The 20,293-nt window shown below is 35.2% G+C and overlaps 2 protein-coding genes across 6 annotated transcripts in view; one reads left to right on the forward strand and one right to left on the reverse strand.

Moving 5' to 3' along the window:
- Window positions 1–10,267, forward strand: part of LOC121418813 (galectin-8-like) — a 33,824-nt gene extending 23,557 nt beyond the window's left edge. For 3 of the 4 annotated variants that reach the window (XM_041612978.1, XM_041612979.1, XM_041612980.1), the window contains exons 6-10: window positions 328–360; window positions 1,220–1,246; window positions 4,679–4,767; window positions 6,006–6,183; window positions 8,953–10,267. In XM_041612978.1, coding sequence (XP_041468912.1) covers window positions 328–360; window positions 1,220–1,246; window positions 4,679–4,767; window positions 6,006–6,183; window positions 8,953–9,099 — 474 coding nt within the window. In that variant the 3' untranslated portion in view covers window positions 9,100–10,267. The remainder of the gene's footprint in view (window positions 1–327; window positions 361–1,219; window positions 1,247–4,678; window positions 4,768–6,005; window positions 6,184–8,952) is intronic. The other variant, XM_041612981.1, reaches the window with a different exon arrangement.
- LOC121418812 (zinc finger FYVE domain-containing protein 26-like) overlaps window positions 9,669–20,293 on the reverse strand; it is a 75,024-nt gene continuing 64,399 nt past the window's right edge. For both annotated transcript variants that reach the window (XM_041612975.1, XM_041612976.1), the window contains exons 38-45: window positions 20,136–20,198; window positions 19,653–19,802; window positions 18,601–18,798; window positions 17,342–17,586; window positions 16,721–16,937; window positions 16,166–16,225; window positions 15,542–15,775; window positions 9,669–15,128 (exon numbers count right to left, since the gene is read on the reverse strand). In XM_041612975.1, coding sequence (XP_041468909.1) covers window positions 14,898–15,128; window positions 15,542–15,775; window positions 16,166–16,225; window positions 16,721–16,937; window positions 17,342–17,586; window positions 18,601–18,798; window positions 19,653–19,802; window positions 20,136–20,198 — 1,398 coding nt within the window. In that variant the 3' untranslated portion in view covers window positions 9,669–14,897. The remainder of the gene's footprint in view (window positions 15,129–15,541; window positions 15,776–16,165; window positions 16,226–16,720; window positions 16,938–17,341; window positions 17,587–18,600; window positions 18,799–19,652; window positions 19,803–20,135; window positions 20,199–20,293) is intronic.

Genomic DNA, 20,293 nt, shown 5'->3' on the forward strand with positions numbered 1-20,293 from the left:
ACCGCTCGCTACCGTTTGCCATTTTTGATTTCGATTGTTTTTTGTTTTTTTTTTCCAATTTTGTGAGCAAAATTTTCCCTACTGCCCCACGACTGCTTCAACAACGCTCGGGCGGTGTGACCAGGCCTTTAAGTTGTATTTTTCCACCTGATATTGATTTTTTTTTATTTCTTAAATTTAATTTCTGTACATGCATGGATTTTACCTGTGCATCAATATCTAATATCCATGCAGAGTATTGACATGTTTTAATGTTAACCTACAAGTAAAGTTATAGTTTTTCACCTAATAATGATTTTGTTTTTCATTTCTTGAATTTAATTTTAGTACATCCATGGATCAGGTAGCACTATCAACCCGGTAAGTAAAGAGATGTTGTAGTCTTATCAGGGAATTAATAATTGGGAATTAGAAACTGTTTGAAAAAACATCATTCTGTGATATCTGTTGCATGTTGAATTAGAATCACCAAGTTTTGCCTTGTCCAGGAATGGTGTGACAAAACTCAGCAAAATTCTACTTTAACAGTTCTGACACAGTGAGTTATATGACACTGTTTGTTGTAATAAACTCACATTTAATACTTCATTTCTAAAGATTAGGTGTCAATAGGATATCCTGGTCTATTACAAAGGTATTTCCTTATCCTAGGAAGGAAAATAGTGTTTGATTTTAATAGATATTAAAGGTCGAAAGGAAATACATGTAGATCAATAATGTCGACAGAGTTATGATTTTGAAAGCCATGCAGAGTTAACGTAATAAGGGGTGTTAGTCAGCCTTTGATGCATCGTACATAGACCATTTTAAGAAATAGACATTTTCAATTTGATTTGGGTTTATCAGACTGGAAATTTTAAAAGAAAATTAGTGTAAGCTTGGCTTGTCAATTTTGAAGTAATTTCAATCTCACATTAAGTCCATTAGCTTAGTTTACGTACATTTGATAGGCTGTCCTTTTTTATTAGTACATCTTGTCATTTTTTATCACTGCATACATTTATATATTTGTTTTATTTTTTGTCAATTGATGATATTAAATCAATTTATATGATTTTTTCTCTTTAATTTATTCAAATGTGTCTTGCTTTTTTGGCCATTAATTGGGATCAGGATACTCTTTCATGAAAGCTGTCAGCATTGACAAGTTATAAGGGTTTTTATACATGTAAATATTGGATTTTTTTCCCTTTGTTTTGTTTGATTTGGAAAACCATAGTACATGAAGTCAACAACTACAAACCAGGTGAAGATGTTGTGCACATGGTTTTGTGCTATCATAAATACCTATTCAAATGAGATTCCTCATGAGTAATTCATTCATGCTTTGTCTACTCTTCCATTCCAAGCCAACATTTTAACACATTAAAAATGAACAAAACTCTTTCTTTATTGATTCAACTCCAAAATACATTTGATGAGAATTTTTAAATCATGTTATCATGACTGAATGTGCATGGCGTTGCCTATCCAAACTTCAGGTTTATATACAAAACATGAATAGGATCTCTTTACTAATGAGGATACTCATTTTTTGCAGGGTTTTTTTTTTGCGCTTTATGTTAATGTTAATTCAATGTATTAAAGGTCAAGTCTGCCCAAAGACAAATTGATTTGAATGAATAGATAAAAATCAAGCAAGCATAATTGTGAAAATCTAAAAAAAAAATCAGAGGTAAAATAAGAAAGTTATGACATTTTTTAATACTGCTTTCACACCAAGGAACGGTCGCTGGGTACGATCTCTGCGACCATACCCAGCGATCGGTAGGATGTGTTTTCACACCGCCGTCAAAATTTGGTCAGACCCAGAGTAATTGGTCGCTGTAAGTTTGTGGGCATCATGATCTGCGCATATTTTATGTTATGTTTATTGACGTCACAGAGGATGAATAGGGCATGACGTTGCATTTTGAATGATCGCCGATTACGATGTGCTTTCACATCAAGCTTGCATCGGTCACTGAAGTACCTCTCAGACCGTACTCAGCAACCGATTGTTTTTTACGGAAATGATCGGTCGCCGAACACCATGAAATGCTTTCACAGCATGATTTGATTGGTTGCTGGTTACGGTCGCTTGATAAGGTTGCCAGCTCTGGATTGAAATCATATTAGACCAACGGGAATTTGGCACCTTCTGGTCATCAGTTGAAACAAATAAAATAATAATTGGACCCATTGATATCAATTCAAACCAATCAAACCCATATGAAAGGACCCAAAAATTCACTTGATGTCAATAGAGTTTTGTCCTTGGTTTCTTGATACAGAAACTATTCAATGATTCACAGTAAAACATCTATTGATGACTTCTCATCTTCCTTGAGGAATCAAACCACCAAAGTATGCATTTTGAGAGGAAAAATATTAATACTTGATGTTTCAAATGAAATGCAAAAGTGTACAGTGAGTGTATGACATTGCTGACTCCCATATTTTCTTAAATACTACCGGTGTGCTTACATGAATCATTGATTTGTGAAAGTATTAAGTGAAACTTAAAACTGTAGACTTTAAAAGTTTTACACCATACACTTTCAGTGTTATACTTGTTTGATTTCTCTTAATTCAATTCAATTGTTTGTTGTGGACTTGACCCTTGATAAGCCAAGATTATATGCGTACAAACCATGGAAATTCAATGATTGTTTATGTGCAAATTGTATTGCTATGTCATCTCTGACCCTTCATCTCAAAACCCACAGTAAGTCAAGAGGCAAGGTTCTTTGTAATAAGCTCAAATGATATATTCCAAGCATTTGGAAATTAACTTATCTGAAGTATTATAAACAAAAAAATTAAGATTTTTTTTCTACCTTCTCACAGTATCAACAGGTCTTGTCCAGTATTTATATTATCATTCTTAAGTGAACCTCAAATTCCTCATTTTGTTTTCTCCTTCTTTGAATTCATTTCTGAAATTCTTGAATAAATACAATTTTGTGCATTATTGTTATCAATATCAACAATATAGACTGTTTTAAACTTATATGTTCTTTTCCAAGCAATATACGTTCTCCAAATTTGTTATGACACAGGAAGCAGTTTCATAAATCTGTTGGTAAGTTAAGAGCGACTTTAAGAATGACTGGTGAACCCTTCTTACACACTAAGCAATCACCAAATCAATATACCATTTACCACAAGAAAAGATCACCAGTCATTCTTAAAGTCGCTCATAACTTACAAACAGCTTTATGAAACACCCATCAGTTATTGTGGGTTTTCAGGTAAGCGGTCACAATTGCAATGCTTGGTTAATTTGTTGTTTCTTTTTGTACTTGCTGATTTTTTTGCCCATCGCAGACAAATGATTGCAACTGAGGATTAATGGAGAGTCTGTTGCTCATTGCTGGTTGATGGTTTTCCTATATGCTTTGTTTTTTGTTTTGTTCATATGCCTATGAAGTCCCACTACAATTCATGATGAGCAAACATCAAACTCAAAATCCTGTTCTGGGGCCCGTTTCATAAAGGACTTGCAACTGTTGTAACGTTGCCATTATGGCAACTACCATGGTAACCTTGATTCTGATTGGCTGCTGAGCCCTGTGTCCATGGTAGTTGCCAGTATAGCAAAGTTACACCAGTTGCAAGTTCTTTATGAAACGAGCCCCTGGTCCTTAGACTCTTCTTCCCTTCATTTCCTTCTGTAATTGATTCTCAATGTGTGTCATCACTTTTACATTCAGACCCACACATTAAAAAGAACCACATAATCATTATGTTTAAAGTGCCTTTGGTATTTTCATGTATTCAAGTTAAATTATAAATTATAAAGTTAAAAAATCTCAAGTTTTGAAGTGTTAGGGGGATCCACCCCCCCCCCCCCTGTATATGGACATGTAAGGATGACAAATACTGATACTAACCAGTGATAGGATGGCAGTCAGTGAAGATATGATAAGAGTGTGAAATGTAAAATATGGAAATGTATAAAAGGGGAGATGAAATGGCTACTAAACACTAACGAACAATGTTAATTTTGTGGGGCAAGGGTATGAAGAGCGCTAATTTCAATTTATGGTGGAGGATATTTAATTCAGTAGTATCTACTGCCTATTGGTTCTATTGCCATGAACTGAACTTCATTAATTGAGTGTCGTAGTTTAGTGAGCTGAAATGAATAATGTTAGGGATGAATTTAATGTAATTGATTGCTAATTTGGGTGTTAAGCTTTTAAGCATTTCCTACAAATTGTTTTTTGCATCTTTTGTGGGTAAAGCCCAGCGCACACTATGTGATGCGATTGCAAGAAAATCACAGAGTGTGCGCAACGTACAACGCGCTGCAAGTGCGACTCGCTTTGTTGCAGTAGGATGGCAGACCAAATTTCAGCCAATTAGATTTGCCCTAGATAATGACGTCATGGCCAATTTGCTGCGCTGCTGCAATGCAGACAACATACGTACAAAAGAAGAGGCGCCATGAGATCTAGCACGCTACAGAGCCGTTGAAATGTGTGCAGTGGCCTGCGATGCGATTGCACTGAGCTGGGATTGGAAACCTGTTGCAATTGGTTCTTAATGCAATCATGTTGCATAGTGTACGCTGGGCTCAAATCACCCATTCCGATTTGAAGTAAAACTCAGAGTCAACTTCAACAGGCCTGCAAGAATGTTTCACAAAGTATATTCAAGAGTAATATTACATATCTTTTGTCTTTCATCACAGCCAATGCCATATACTGGAGCCATTGTTGGTGGAATGACTCCAGGTAGACTCATCTTTATCAGTGGAAAAGTACGAGCCAACCCAGACAGGTGAGAAGGGAATAAGGATAAAGTTGAAGAAACATGGAAAATGCCTTCACCATTTTCAGTTCTGAAATATATTGCACTCTCTTCTTTAGTTGTCAAAGTTTCATGATCTAATTAGATTGTCGTTCTCATGTGCATTCATTATAACAGGTTTGATTGGATTTACTGTTCTATTTAATATCCATTGTGACAGTAAGTCATTATCCAGGCCTGTGTGAATTTTGTTGCAAAAGAACTTTACACAAGTTGTCCTATGGTAAATTTTGTGATCAATTTCCACATTTATTGCATGAAGCTGATTTTGTGCATACACGTGGGTAAATACATGTCTCAGCAAAAACTTAACTCTGCCCCTCAGACTTATATAGATATAATTTAGGAATTTTTATGTTCCAGCTATCCACAAATGAATTACCAGCCATTGTCACCTTATTTGTTAAACGAAATGTAATTCATTCATACGCAACTTGACAAAGTTCATCTTATCATTTACCACTGACTCGAACAACCTTTGCTCAGAAAACAATTACTTTCTCAGGACCGAAGTACTGGAACGGACTATCCAAAGACATTTCAGACTCCAATTCATTGTTTATATTCAAACGCAAACTTAAACATACTTTTCTGAATGATTATGCAGTTCAGGCAGCAGTAGATATCTAAACCTTTCAGCAGCTCCATTCTACCACCATACCTCCCTTTAAAACATTATTTTCCTTTCAGGGCGTGCTACAGATGTGATTAAACCAATTGCTTCATAAACTTTTGCTTTTCTTTTACCTTGATATTTTTAATAATTATATAGCCTTATATCTTATCTCCTTCCATTGGGGCCTATAACTCACAAGCTCTGCTTTAAACTTAGGTCCCTCCATTTTTCACTGATTTAAATTCTTATTGCGTATAATTTCTGTCTCATGAACCATTTATTTCTACTGAAGATAATTATGTTATACTCATCCCAAGCATGTAAATGTCTGTATATGAATAATGGAAAATAAACTAAACTGAAACTAAACTGAAACTTATTCGGGACAACAGATTTCTTTCCTCTTTATTATGCCCATTGCTTCATAGTATTGAGCATAGTTCATGCTTTACAATTATTTTAAATCCATGACTTTATTTTTGACAGTCTGATGGCTGATGACATTGTTAAATAGATCATTGTTTATTCAAATGCATAGCTTAAATTTGTTGTGTAGAAGTATTAAATCAATTTCACTTCATGAATACCGCAGGTTCCACGTGAACCTCCAGTGTGGTGCAGGCGTGAGTCCTCGGCCAGACATTGCCTTTCACTTCAACCCTCGATTCCAAGCCCAGACGGTTGTACGCAACACACTGAGGAACCAGTCTTGGGGCAGTGAGGAGAGGAATGCCTCATACTTCCCATTTGCTCCTAATGGATTCTTTGAGGTATGTATCACTCCTGTACATTGTCGGTTGGGAATTCTTGTTCATCATGCTCTCTCCTTTTTGTCTCACCTGCGAAGCAAAGTGAGACTATAGGCGCCGCTTTTCCGACAGCGACGGCGGCGGCGTCAACATCAAATCTTAACCTGAGGTTAAGTTTTTGAAATGACGTCATAACTTAGAAAGTATATGGACCTAGTTAATAAAACTTGGCCATAAGGTTAATCAAGTATTACTGAACATCCTATTAGAGTTTCATGTCACATGACCAAGGTCAAAGGTCATTTAGGGTCAATGAACTTAGACCATGTTGGAGGATTCAACATCGAAATCTTAACCTGAGGTTAAGTTTTTGAAATGTCATCATAACTTAGAAAATATATGGACCTAGTTCATGAGACTTGGACATAAGGTTAATCAAGTATCACTGAACATCCTGCATGAGTTTCACGTCACATGACCAAGGTCAAAGGTCATTTAGGGTCAATGAACTTTGGCCGAATTGGGGATATCTGTTGAATTCCCATCATAACTTTGAAAGTTTATGGATCTGATTCATGAAACTTAGACATAATAGTAATCAAGCATCACTGAAAATTTTGTGCAAGTTTCAGGTCTCATGATTAAGGTCAAAGGTCATTTAGGGTCAATGAACTTTGGCTGAATCGGGGGTATCTGTTGAATTACCATCATAACCTTTGAAAGTTTATTGGTCTAGTTCGTTAAACTTGGACATTAGAGTAATCAAGTATCACTGAACATCCTGTGCACGTTTCAGGTCACATGACCAAGGTCAAAGGTCAATGAACTTTGGCCGAATTGGGTGTATCTGTTGAATTACCATCATAACTTTGAAAGTTTATGGATCTGATTCATGAAACTTGTACATAAGAGTAATCAAGTATCACTGAACATCCTGTTCGAGTTTCAGGTCACATGATCAAGGTCAAAGGTCATTTAGGGTCAATGAACTTTGGCCGAATCGGGGGTATCTGTTGAATTACCATCATAACTTTGAAAGTTTATTGGTCTAGTTCATTAAACTTGGACATTAGAGTAATCAGGTATCACTGAACATCCTGTGCGCATTTAAGGTCACATGACCAAGGTCAAAGGTCAATGAAGTTTGGCCGATTTGGGTGCATCTGTTGAATAACCATCATATCTCTGTAAGTTTATTGGTCTAGTTCATAAAAAGTGGACATAAGAGTAACCATGTATCACTGAACATCTTGTGCGAGTTAGAGTAGTATTCAAAGTCAGCACTGCTGCTATATTGAACTGCGTGATGCAGGTGAGACGGCCAGAGGCATTCCACTTGTTAATATGTTTTCTTTTGATTTTTTTTGTCCTTTATCTTCTCACTCTCTTGGTTCTTTGCATTTATTTCTTGTGCTGCTTTTGTATCCCCTTTTCTGGACCTGTAATGCAGTTCTTGTATAGCACATATCACATTATGTCATAATGTCCCTATGCACTTCCGAAGGACTTGGATATAAATACCCTGGCTTTAGCCCCGCAGCCTTTTTTACAGCGTGGTGGCATTTCAAGGAAAAAATTCATGCCAGGTACCCATTTATCTCACCTGGGTTGAGTGCAGCACAATGTGTATAAGTTTCTTGCTGGAGGAAATTACGCCATGGCTGGGATTCAAACCCACGACCCTCTGTTTTATAGTCAGAAGACTAACCCACCGGGCCACAACGCTCCACACTTCGTATTCTAATTCATTCTAGAAATCAAGATTTAATTTCAGTACATGCAATTGCCTGGTCAGCTCATGATATTCTAGTCAGAAAACATAATCAAAAATATAATTACGATATGGTTCTTGTCAAGCTAAGAAGAAAATTCAATTTCATTCAGAATCAGAAAATGAATACACAGGCATGAAATTGATGCCTACTATGTACACTATATGTATAAATATGTATACTGCAGTATATGTATCCATGAATTTGATAATATATGGGCTTTTAGTTCATTACAGTTCGATAATAGAACCTTGCCCTGTAGATTTTTTTTCCTTTTATCATATCATACTTCATAAAGTAACATAGTTCATATAGTCGGCGATCATCCGAACCATCGTATCAGTCAATATTGGTAAAAAAAAATGAAAGTAAAAGTCCAGTTCAAAACATACTTAAATTTCTAGGCAGCAATTTAATTTCGTTTCTGAGATATGTGGGCATTTTCATGGCGATGCCATACAAATTGTTGATAAAATGCGCAAATTCCATAGGAAACGTGTACTGTAGCAAAGCAAACAACAGCTGCATTCACTTAAGCAAATGTGCGGTCAGTCAAACCATTGTATCAGCACTGCTTTGACTTTGCACGAGAAAAAGCGATACAAGGTTTTGACTGATTGCACGCATGGAAATCGCGGTCAAGGTTGTTGTATCCCCATGGCGTTTTTGTACAGGGAAAATCTAAATCGCTCACACCGAAAATACAAGCATGTAGCTCTTATGCAATATTTCCTTTGATCATTAGATTTGTGTTAGAATAAAGATACCAATGTTGATCAATTGTCTAAGTCTTTCCATTTTTTCTATCATTGAAAATGTTGAAAAGGCTGGAGAACAAAGTGTAGAAATTATAGTAAACTTTGAAGTCAATTTTCTCTAAAATGGGTTTGCACTGTCATATGTGTGATACAACAATTTGGATGACTGTTGATATGTTACCACAATATTTGCACAAATCCAATGCTGGTGAATAGTTGGTTTTGAGATACAGTTTCTTCCCTTTCTTCCTCTTCTCCAGCTGATCATCATGTGTGATGCAAATGGTTACAAGGTTGCTGTCAACGGCCAGCACTACTTGGACTATGCCCATCGTATCGCATGTCAGAACGTCAACACCCTGGTCATCGATGGCGCCGTTGATGTCCACCAGATCAGGTTCCAGTAACTTGACAAGGGTGATAACCTTCGAGAGAGCTAGTCTATGTGAATATTGGTCCGGGAAATGTCTCTTAATATGCAATGAATGCATAATTTGACATGATTTTTAGAGAGGGTTTTGTACTCTGTAGATGTTTACATGAAGAAATTTTATGTAGTATGTAGTTGATATAGAAAAATAAAGCAGTACTAAACTGGGATAAGACTCACTTCAGCAAAACTTTGTAGTCATGGATCATGTGTTTCAACAAAAAAAATTCTTGCATCTAACATTGGTGCCTTTTAATGTAATGTCTTTTGTATCAAGTACTGTATATCATTGATGGTAATTACTTAAATGTTCTACTTATGATTTCACTGATTTTATTTTACAGCTTTCTGTTTAAGAATCTATGCTGAGAAAGTGACTATTTTATATTGTTGAAGTTATATTATTAAAAAATATACATATGTTCAGAATCAGTTGAGATATTCAAAGCATTACCTAGTGATAGTAGTAGTTCATCGTAGTGCTATTTGTTCTCTGTGATTTTCATCAGTACTACGTATCATAAATTAATTTTTTGGATTTACTAGCACTGATGAAATAAATCACCTCTGTGTACATGCAAACTGCCCATCATAGCAGCCAATAATTGGGTAATACTTAATTACTCTTTAACCCTCTCCACATATAATGCATGGTTATATTTCATTTCATCAGCTTTTTACTTTGATGAGATTCGAGATAACAATGACATTGGTGAGGAAATAAAAAAAATATCATACAGTTTAGCCTGTCTTTTTCTATCAAATTTAGCTTTTCTGCTTTCCAAAATTTTCGTTACAGGATTAACATGCACAAATAACATTTAAGTTGATTTCTTCTCTGCCAATTTATGCCAAATCATTTTTTTTATTGATCTTGCCTATGATTAATTTTGTTTTAATGAAGTATGTGTAGTTTGAGTTTATTCTTACTCTGAACAATATAGAACAATCGATGCAAATTGCAGTTGTGATTTAATATATTATGCATTACTTATGTTTCATATAGATTTATGATCTTTAATTGTCTTGCTTTATATAATCAACTTTATTTCTATACTTGTACTTGTAGTTATAGATGTATTGTGCTAATTTAATATGCAGTTGATTCAATATTATCTTTTCAATAAATTCACATACCACTGAAACACTTATCCTTTTTTAATGTAAATGTTGATACTGGCTTTTCTAGATGTATGGATGGGTGGATGGATGGATAGATGGATGGGTGAGGTGGGTAGGCAGATGATTAGATGGAAGGAAGAAGCTTTAAAGTGCCATCACCTTGTAGAGATGGCGAGACAATTCATCCTGCTGTGTTGACATACAATTGTTTTTATGTCAACTTGGCAAGATACCATATTTTTCCATGTTAAAATAAACTTTTCCATAATAGATATACAGACAGGAAATGTAGGTAAACAAAATATTAAATATAAACGGGCTAGTCACAAAAGTAATAAGATGTTAATAAAAATGTTTTATTGTATAATACTTGTATATCTATATTTTCTCATATACAATTTGCCACTATATAAAAATATAAAAGTAAAATATCTTCATAAATCAAATAAAAGAAAGACATATTCCAGACATTCTTTGAAAGGAATCAAAATGGAAATAACATATCCAAAATGATAATTCATAATACTGATTTATTCCAGTATTTGATAAGTTTAATTATTGATTATCTTTTGGATGCATTTGCACAGAATAGTCTTGTAAATCCAACATGACAGAAAATCAATGGGCTATAAAACAACATCTGACTGTTCTGCAATACATGTCTAATCAGTTTATAGATGGACTCGAGTTGAAAAAGATGGAAAATATTACATCATTTCTCCATTACATACTATCAGCATTTAAAAAGGTGCAGTTAACAAGAGACCATAAATATGTAAGATGTGAAAAATTATGTGAATGTTGCTGCAATTCAATGGACTATGTCATGTTAAAAAATGGTCCAGAGAATATATCAAGAAGCAGTCATTCTGGATTAATGAATGAATCAATAAAAACCTGAATTAAAGCTCACTTTAGTTTTGGCTGATACATGTATCTGTACTGAAATCTTCATGATGCAAAGATTATGAATGACCATTTCTACAATTTGGTATTTAGACATGGAACGAGTAAATATCGATAGCTTGTTAAGAAAAGGCAAGGCACCCCTACCCCTTTGAATCCTGAATCAATTAGGATGGTCGAAACCCTCACCTTGATTTATTTGGGCATTATTGGTAAAATGAAAGAACATGTGACATTTGATATACAGGATCTCCTATTCTCATGATTCGAGCCACGCCATGTCAGCAGCACCTCAGTCCGCTGGTACCCGGCCTGGCCCAGCTGATGTTGTTTAGCTTGCCGTACTAATGATAATCTTAAATTTTGTCTCAGCCTTGCTGTGTATTATCGCACGAGCCTCCTTGGTAGGATAGAATATTTTGGCCATTTTTTAATGCTAAACCCTTAAAACCAAAGCCAATCATCAACGAAATCATAAAATGAAGTTATCAACTGAATATCTCTAAAAGAATTCATTTTTAAAGGTCACCTGATATCTAAAACCTTTGCTTTTCGAATCACATGACATGAAGCCGATATTCTGACTTTTCAGGTATATGTGCGTTGACAGTAAAGCCGGTATTCTGGCTTTTGGATTCAAAGGGTTAAATAAAGACTTATTGGTGCATCAGACAATGGGTCATGGGAGCCGTGCAAAACACTTCATTGGACCAATCAAATGTTGTGTTCTATGACCCATATAATAAGTCGAATTTGTCTAGATTACATGCCAGATATATTTCAAACATCTTATTATATACGACGCATGTGACATTGACTTTCAACAATTCAAATCTTTTTCAGATTTATCATGAATTATGTATTACATGGATAACATAATTGTGGATTTCCTTGTTATCTTACAAAAACATACAGTAACATACAAACATAACATAAGCCCAAATTGCAATGTCCATAATATCATTGGGGGGCAAGAATATTACTTGATTTCTTATCATTGAATGTTTCTTTAACAAAATAATAATTCGAGTAAATGGCACCTTTTCTCTACAACCCTAAAATTCAGATTCAGTATTCAGCATTTCTAAAGCAGTTACAACAAATGATTATGTATAGAATATTGAGGCTAAACTTAATAGGTATCACAAATAGTGACCAAAAATGTAAGGTTATATTCCAATGTCAACAATAAATGTAAGGATCTTGGTCAATATTATTACACAAGAACATGAAAAGAAAGGATGGTATATGGTAGAGCATTGCCTTCTCATTTCATAGATGGTCATAACACAAGGAAGGAAGGGGGTAATCTGGCAAATAATGTCCATTCAAGTTCAGGACTTAAAGTAGTATGCAAGGTTATCAATTTTCATTTCACAGCTAAATATCTTGTAATAATATTCCGTAATGCCCAAGTGACAGCAATTCTTCTGATGCCAGTTAGAGTTTTTTTAATGGTTAGAAACCATGTACTTTGGAACAAAACATGTACTGAGTATATAAGTTTGCATGGCTCTTGTTACATGTACTAAGAATCTAACTGTGAAATGGGGTTTTGAGGAGTAAGATAATGATATGGCAAATAATTTTATCAATAAGTGGGAGTAATATGCCATCTAATAAAACTACATACAAATACATTTTCACATTACCCTCAATACATTGGACATACATTATACAAATATTGCATACATGATGATATTGCATTTTACTTCTTGGGTAGCGATAAAATCAAATTCTAAATCAATGCTACAAAAATTACAAACTCTAAGGCACATCACCCTCAGTAAACGAGTTTGGTGTATTTCCACAAGTTCAATACTTTGAGTTGATTGTTTATATTATTTAAATACTATATAATATGTTACATAATTTTAATACATTAGAAATGATATCAATGCCCTCTCACTCTTCGGCTACTAAGTTCAGCTTCACGAGTTCACAATATGCATTCAGTTTGCAAATATGACAAATATGTAAGTTTTAGTACTCGGAATGCTAAGTTCCAACAACTTGTTCAATTCCATGAACTTACCAGGAAACGGTAAGATACTAGTAGTATTTTAAATTGCATACAAGGCCATACAAACACAGAGTATGCATACTAGCCTACCGGTAGTCATGTTTAATTCATGATCCCATGAAACACGTGCTGGTACTTGCACAGTCGATGCCTAGTCACAATCTATCAATATAAAATTACTGTTCTTGAGAGTTTGATTTGGCAAGATTTTATGCATGAAATATAAATCCCCAATGAAATGCATGTTATATGGAGAATGCCAGATTTGCTCCAGTGGTTATTCTTTTTAAACCTCTCAATGAAAAAAAAATGGTTCTTTGTATTCTATTCAATTGTAAATACTTAAATGCATGGCTGAGAATACCACAAGGCTATAACATGTATATACACTGTACCATATGGATAAACCTGATCAGAAACACTACATGTATTTTTGAGTTGTGAGGGCATTTACAAATCCAGGTTATACTGACAGGAACTTGAAGAGAAAACTTAGTGTTCTTTCCCCTTTTATATAACATGGAAAGGAAAAGATATGACTAGATGTACATGTAAATGGGTAATACTCAATGTGCACAATACAAGCCAAAAACAAGCATTTTATAGAGAACAATAACAAAGAAGAAAATCTAAAAGTAAAGTGAAAATATCTGAAAGTTCTGAATGATAATGTCATGTAATTATGATTGTCAGGAGTTTTCAAGAAAATCAATACGATCGTTTTCATAATTGGATGTAAGCACATATTTAGTCTAAACTTGTTTCAACAGCCTCAGAATTGGCGTCCACTGAAACTTATTGAAATGGCTCAAAATCTGGAATAGATGGGTTTTATCATTTTAAAACATCTATTTCTTTTGGGGGTGGTGTATGATTTTCAACTGTTGATTATGTTATTCTCAATCCTCTCTGAACATGTTTGGAGGTAAGAGGTAGACCCAGATAGTTTTTCAAGATGAATGAAGTCCAAAGTTATGAGATCTGAATACAAGTAAAAAAGAATTTTTCTGAATCTTGAAAATTCAATGTTCAGAATTTTTTCCATTTCCATTTGACATTTATTCAATGAGGACGCAAAGCTAGAAAATTAAAAAATGCCCTAAAAGTTTCAAACTGGCTTCAAGTAGCAGCCGATGATGACATCATTACAATTTGGAATTGAATTTGCTTTTATTCCTACATTCAGGCTCGAACTACATTTAATTTTGATTTCAGTAGTCCTACGACTATTCTGACCTCTCATCGCTAAGATTTTATTGATGAAAAGTTCATGTCAAATGTAATGATTTCTTTGAAAATCAGATTGCAATGAATCGCATAGTGTGAGCCGGGCTTAAATGAGGCAGGCATTCTACAACTAAACCACTCTGGTCACGTTTACTGATTTCTTTTTTATGTGTTGGTAGGGAAGCATTGAGACTGGATAAGACTGTACAGACTCACTAATGCCAATACATAACGAGATGTTGAGGTATATAGCTATCACTTAACTCAGCCAACGACGAGTTGTACATACACACATGCCTAGTTACTTCCCCATGACCTGCATAATTGTTTAATTAGATTGAACAGCACACAGCTTGATGATAGTAAGCATACACTTTAAGAATAATGAGCTCTTTTAGTTCTCCTCTTTAGGACTTCTGAAGCTTTGCATGCAACACCTGAGTAAAAATTAATCTTATAAACTTTGAGTTTTTGACGGTGCATCCCGACATTCTCCCTCAATACCTGGTTGCCCTACTCCTTGCTAGCACCTCTTTGGTTTGTTCAGCATTTCTCCTCTTAGCCTCGTAATCCCTCAGCCATTGGTCACATATAGCTTTCAGTTTAACCCCTGATGCCTCGGCTTGCTCTGCTGCCATGGCGATGCGTCTGACATCATCCTCCCTCTCTCCCTTCACTGCCAATAAGTAGGCCTGTCTCAGTCGTCCAATCAAAATGTATGCATTGATCTGTCACAGACATCAGAGTAGTGAATGAATTGCACATGTCATTCTGAATAACTATCTCATATCTTGAAACAATTTTCACTGTTCAGCTAGTCTGCAAACATGTACAGTTAAAATTGTTTCATAAGAATTTCATATAGTTCTCAATGACTTCAGGAAATTTTAAATGGCACAATTCGAATGCATTTTTTCACTCATGCTGTATGATATTGGCTAAAATGTCATCTATATACATCAACACTTTAATGAGGATGTAATGATATAACCCCCCCCCAACGATAAAAAATAAATCCATTCAAATCATAGAGAATACATACTCTGGGCTCTCACTTTGCACAAAATATGTAGGCTTTAATGACATCAAACATGAACAACTTTATGAAGGGAATTCCCCTGAAATTAGCATTACAACTCACCTTGCTAGTATCTCCTTGCATTAGCTTGATCAACTCCTCTGCACCTTTGACCTGCGTCTTGTCTCCAACTAGCGCCCTCACACTGGCATCAAGGATCTCATCACATGACTCCTTGCTAGCCAATCCAGTGTCCTTATGACACTTGAGGAGCAATTTGACCTCGTTGAACTTCTTGAGGAGACTGAGACGACGTCCTGCCCGACTATAGATCTTGGTCTCGGCAAGTCGGAAGTCCTATTGAAGAAAGAAGATTTTCTTTGACATTTCCGAGCAAGAAAAGGTAAATTTGTATGATTTGTCAATTTTTGCACACAGCAAAGCAGGGACAAACCTGAGCTAGATTCCTATAACTGCAGGATAAAAAGAGAAGCATTATTTACTTTACAGAGAAATTTACTAGTTGCCTGACCTCTCCAAACTCTCTAACCCGTATGTCTCCTGATTAATAGGAACTTAAGTGTAATACAATTATTTGTTTGTAATTGTACATGATAGCTTAGAACTGGATGAAAATAATAGAATCACCTAAAGACCAACACTTAAAAATTGAAAGACATACTGGATTAAAATTTGTCACATACTTAGCATAAATTCACATAAAATCAATATAGGAAAGAAGACTACCTGAATTATTTTGAATGCCAGTTGGAACCCTTCTTGTATTGTTGTACCAGCTAGCAGAACCTAAAAATTAAATAACATGAGCAAAGATGGAGAACAGATGAATAACTAAATGGTTTCTAAAATGCACACAGTTTAAATTATGCTTACACCATTGCCAGACCAAGATTATACTACACACCAACTTCTAGAGTTTTCAAACATCTAAGCGACAGTCAAAGACAACTAAAAAGTGATAAAAAACTCCACTCCTAATACGGACAGTCAACCAGCCCGAAACGCTGAGTAACCTCTCTTCACTTCATCCTTCTACTACTCAAACCATATTCAGCTCATCTCATCTGGTTTACAGTCCTTTTCAGGACTTCACTCACTTTGAAGAAAAGAATACCTCTCGTTATCGTCTTTCCATTGAAACATTTCTGCCTGTATTTTCTTTCCCTTTTTGACATTACACATGGTGAACAGTAAACCTCCAAGTTTTAAACTCCACCATGCAAACCTACAAAGCTCATCTGATAAAAACCTTTACGAAATAAAGTTGTGTTTATAACTTACCTTGTGAACAACATCTGCTTTCTCCATGCTGTTACCAAACAGGGTAGGTAGCCCTGATGACTGCGCCCCACCCCCAACCACTGACTGCTTCCTAGTTAGACCACCTGGCTGAGTTGAGGTCTGAATGGGAGATGTGGGTGGAACCAGACTGTTCTTTCCAAGATGACGATGGAGGAATGTAGTGACTTCTATCTGAAGGGAGATAGTATTCAGATGCCTGTGGAAAAAAAGTCAAAGACAAATAGGTTAACACACAAAATGTCATGTATTTGACAAAAAATGGCAAATACACACAAAAAAAACACAATCATCATTACCACTAAATGCTTATTGCTAATAATTTTATTTGTGTTCTTCAATCTATTATCATTTATCATCTTAATTGGCCACATTTAGTAAGTAATGCAATTTTCTGTTTCAAAAATAGGAAATACAAAATAAAGCAAGTAACAGAATGAGAGTATGATTATGTAATCTGATATGGGTACTAAATTAATTTACAATAACCAACATATCAAAATGATAGAATATGTTAAACAGACCAATTTTTAAAACGCCTTCAGGTATGAACAGACTAACAAAAACAAATATACAAAGTGAATTTGAATTATCAACACTTACTTAGTAAGTTCTGATGGAGTAAGAGTGAGTCTGATATTAGTCTCTGCACTAGCTCCACCCCACCCTCTTGATGATGGGCTACCAGGGGAAGGGCGGGGCACACTTCCCCACTGTTTATCATCCATCACAGCAGTCATGTGATCCTTAGCCCTGTTCACATGATGGAGACGCTCAAAGAGGTCCGAGTATGAGGTAGCTCCGGTCTGGAAGAACTTGATACATGTCATGGCTGCTCGTACAAAGTCCTAAGGGTGTAGTTCAACAACAGGGGGAAAATTATTTTCATTTGATAAAATTTGTTTATTTCAAAGTTTCATATATAAATGGAGTAGGTGAAGAACACTTCAGTCTAAAAGAAACTATAACTTCATAGCCAGTGGCATCAAAACAAAATATTGACACAACAGTATGAGTAAAAATTTCAGGATGAATTAGTGGGAGTAAATGAAAAATACAATTTCGCAGGAAAAATATTTTAATCAACAATGATATGCATTTCCAGTGGAAGCCAGATTTCATTGTTTTCTCAGGTGCCATATTTCAAATATACAATTTCAGAGGAATGTCACTTTCTGGAGCCTAACAAAAAATTGATAGAGTCAATTGACAAAGGGGTCTCTTTCAAAAGTGAATGTCAAAATAATTGAAATTTTCCTCTGAAATTGATTATCTGGACTTCTATTTTTGCCTTACTCAAATAGGACCATTACCACCACCATTATCATAATCATCATTCCCTTCATTATCATCATCATCATCATCACCATCATCATCTTCATTATAATCATCATCACCGCCACCGTCATCATCGTCGTCATCACCATCATCATCTTCATTAAATCATCATCACCGCCACCATCATCATCATCATAATCATCATTCCCTTCATCATCATTTCCTTCATCATTCCTTTCATCATCACCATCATCATCTTCATTATAATCATCATCACCGCCACCATCATTATCATTATCATCATCATCATAATCATCATCATCATTTTCATCATTCCCTTCATCATCATCATCACCATCATCATCTTCATTATAATCATCAACACCGCCACCATCATTATCATCATCATCATCATCATCTTCATCACCATCATCATCATCATCACAACATTCCCTTCATTATTGATCATCATCATTAGCAGCAGCAGAACTAGTCAGCTTCTAAGTACTCGAACATGGACTTAATGTTTGTCTTCATCAATCTTCCGTTAAGACTATCTAAATTCAAGCTATCTAGTTACTTGCCTTCATGAAGAGCTGCATCTGATAGAGGATGTGGCTCCAGCCTAGCCGGTTGACATGACGACAGGATGCTGTCAGGTAAGGGTGCCATTTAACTAATGAGGGATCTACTCTCAGCATGCCTTCCTGCAATTGACCGAACTGTCCTTCTTTTATGCTTGGCACCAACAAACCCTCTAAGAATACCTCATTGGAACATTGCTGGAAGGATATATACAAGATTCATTGTATTCTGAATGCTACAAAGCAATATAAATGTGCTTATATCAATGTTCATACATATTTGAAATATAATCTAATTAGAGGACCCAGCAGTGTGCCTCCCATGAACAAGATCTGGCAAATTGCAGCAATGTGTTACATAATGCTCCCAACTCTCAATATAATCCGAACTTGATATTGAGACACAAGTAACATGAAACACCTCCCCCCCCCTTTTCGCTCATTTTTTGTTTAATTCTGGAGGGGAGGACAATTCTTAACAGTGATATCTCACAAAGAGATGCAAATCATATCACACCTTACCAACATACATTTTAAATATTTAATATGAAATAGATTTTGATCAACCCAACTATAATCCTGTATATGGAAAGGTCCTAATGTAATAACAATCCTTGATATCAAATTAGGTGTTGTATTGGTGTAAACAAACACCAACTAGGGCGTTAGGTATACATGTATGAAAGCAGTTCATCTGTTGGATCTATATCTCTACACTACCAGAAATACCCCACACCATACTTTATAATACCCAATTTTAAATATAATACTTCACATTTGAGTTGTTTAAATATCCCCTTCATGGATTTGGCAAATTTCAGTCAAGAGATGTGAAAATGATGACTTTATCAGGTGAGGAGAGGAAAAATTATCCAGAAAAAATTGCACAACATTTATTGGTTGTGAAACTTTATTCCACTGAATTAAGGACATCTGTAAATGGATAAAGACACTACATGTATCATACTCTCCATGAAGAATGATGCTCAATGCAAATATCTCACACTATTCCTATATATTGAAAGAAACAAGGAGTTACACGATTTTGATACCTCTTGGAGAATATAGATGACAGCCGTTTGGAACATCCCATGTCTCTTATAGAACTGAATAGCTGTAAGGTGTGAACTGTAGGTCTCAATGTAGTATACACATTCTTTAAGAGCACGATTCTCCATCAACTTATCTGACTCTGGTACAATCTGTAAAAAGGAAAGGAATAGGAGCAAAAAAATAAAATGTTTGACAACTAAATCAAGTAGAAATCTACTAAGAATATTGAATATATTCCACCGAAGATGTTCTTGGAACCATATATTATGTGTACCGGTATTAAAAACAAATATTAGTTACACCCTGCTTGTTCATGTAGTAAAGGAAATATAAACAATCTGGTTCCATATTTGATGCACTGGCAAATATCTCATGCTACTCAGTGATGTTTAAATAGGTCCTTGGTCTGGCTAAACTAAATTGTGCAAAATCTTTTAAATTGACTGCAATACAATAGAACTAGACAGATTCAGGTTCATTACCTTATACGGTTGTGAGATGAAGTCCTTTATAGAACTAGCAGACAATGTCAAGATGTCTTGAACCTACAAAAAACAGATGAAGTTACATGATCAAAGTTACATATTTGAAAGAAATTCAAGGCTGAATGAAATAAAGATAGGATACTAGATCAGTGTTT

Source organism: Lytechinus variegatus, chromosome 7 (assembly GCF_018143015.1).
Source record: "Lytechinus variegatus isolate NC3 chromosome 7, Lvar_3.0, whole genome shotgun sequence".
Classification (NCBI taxonomy): domain Eukaryota; kingdom Metazoa; phylum Echinodermata; class Echinoidea; order Temnopleuroida; family Toxopneustidae; genus Lytechinus; species Lytechinus variegatus.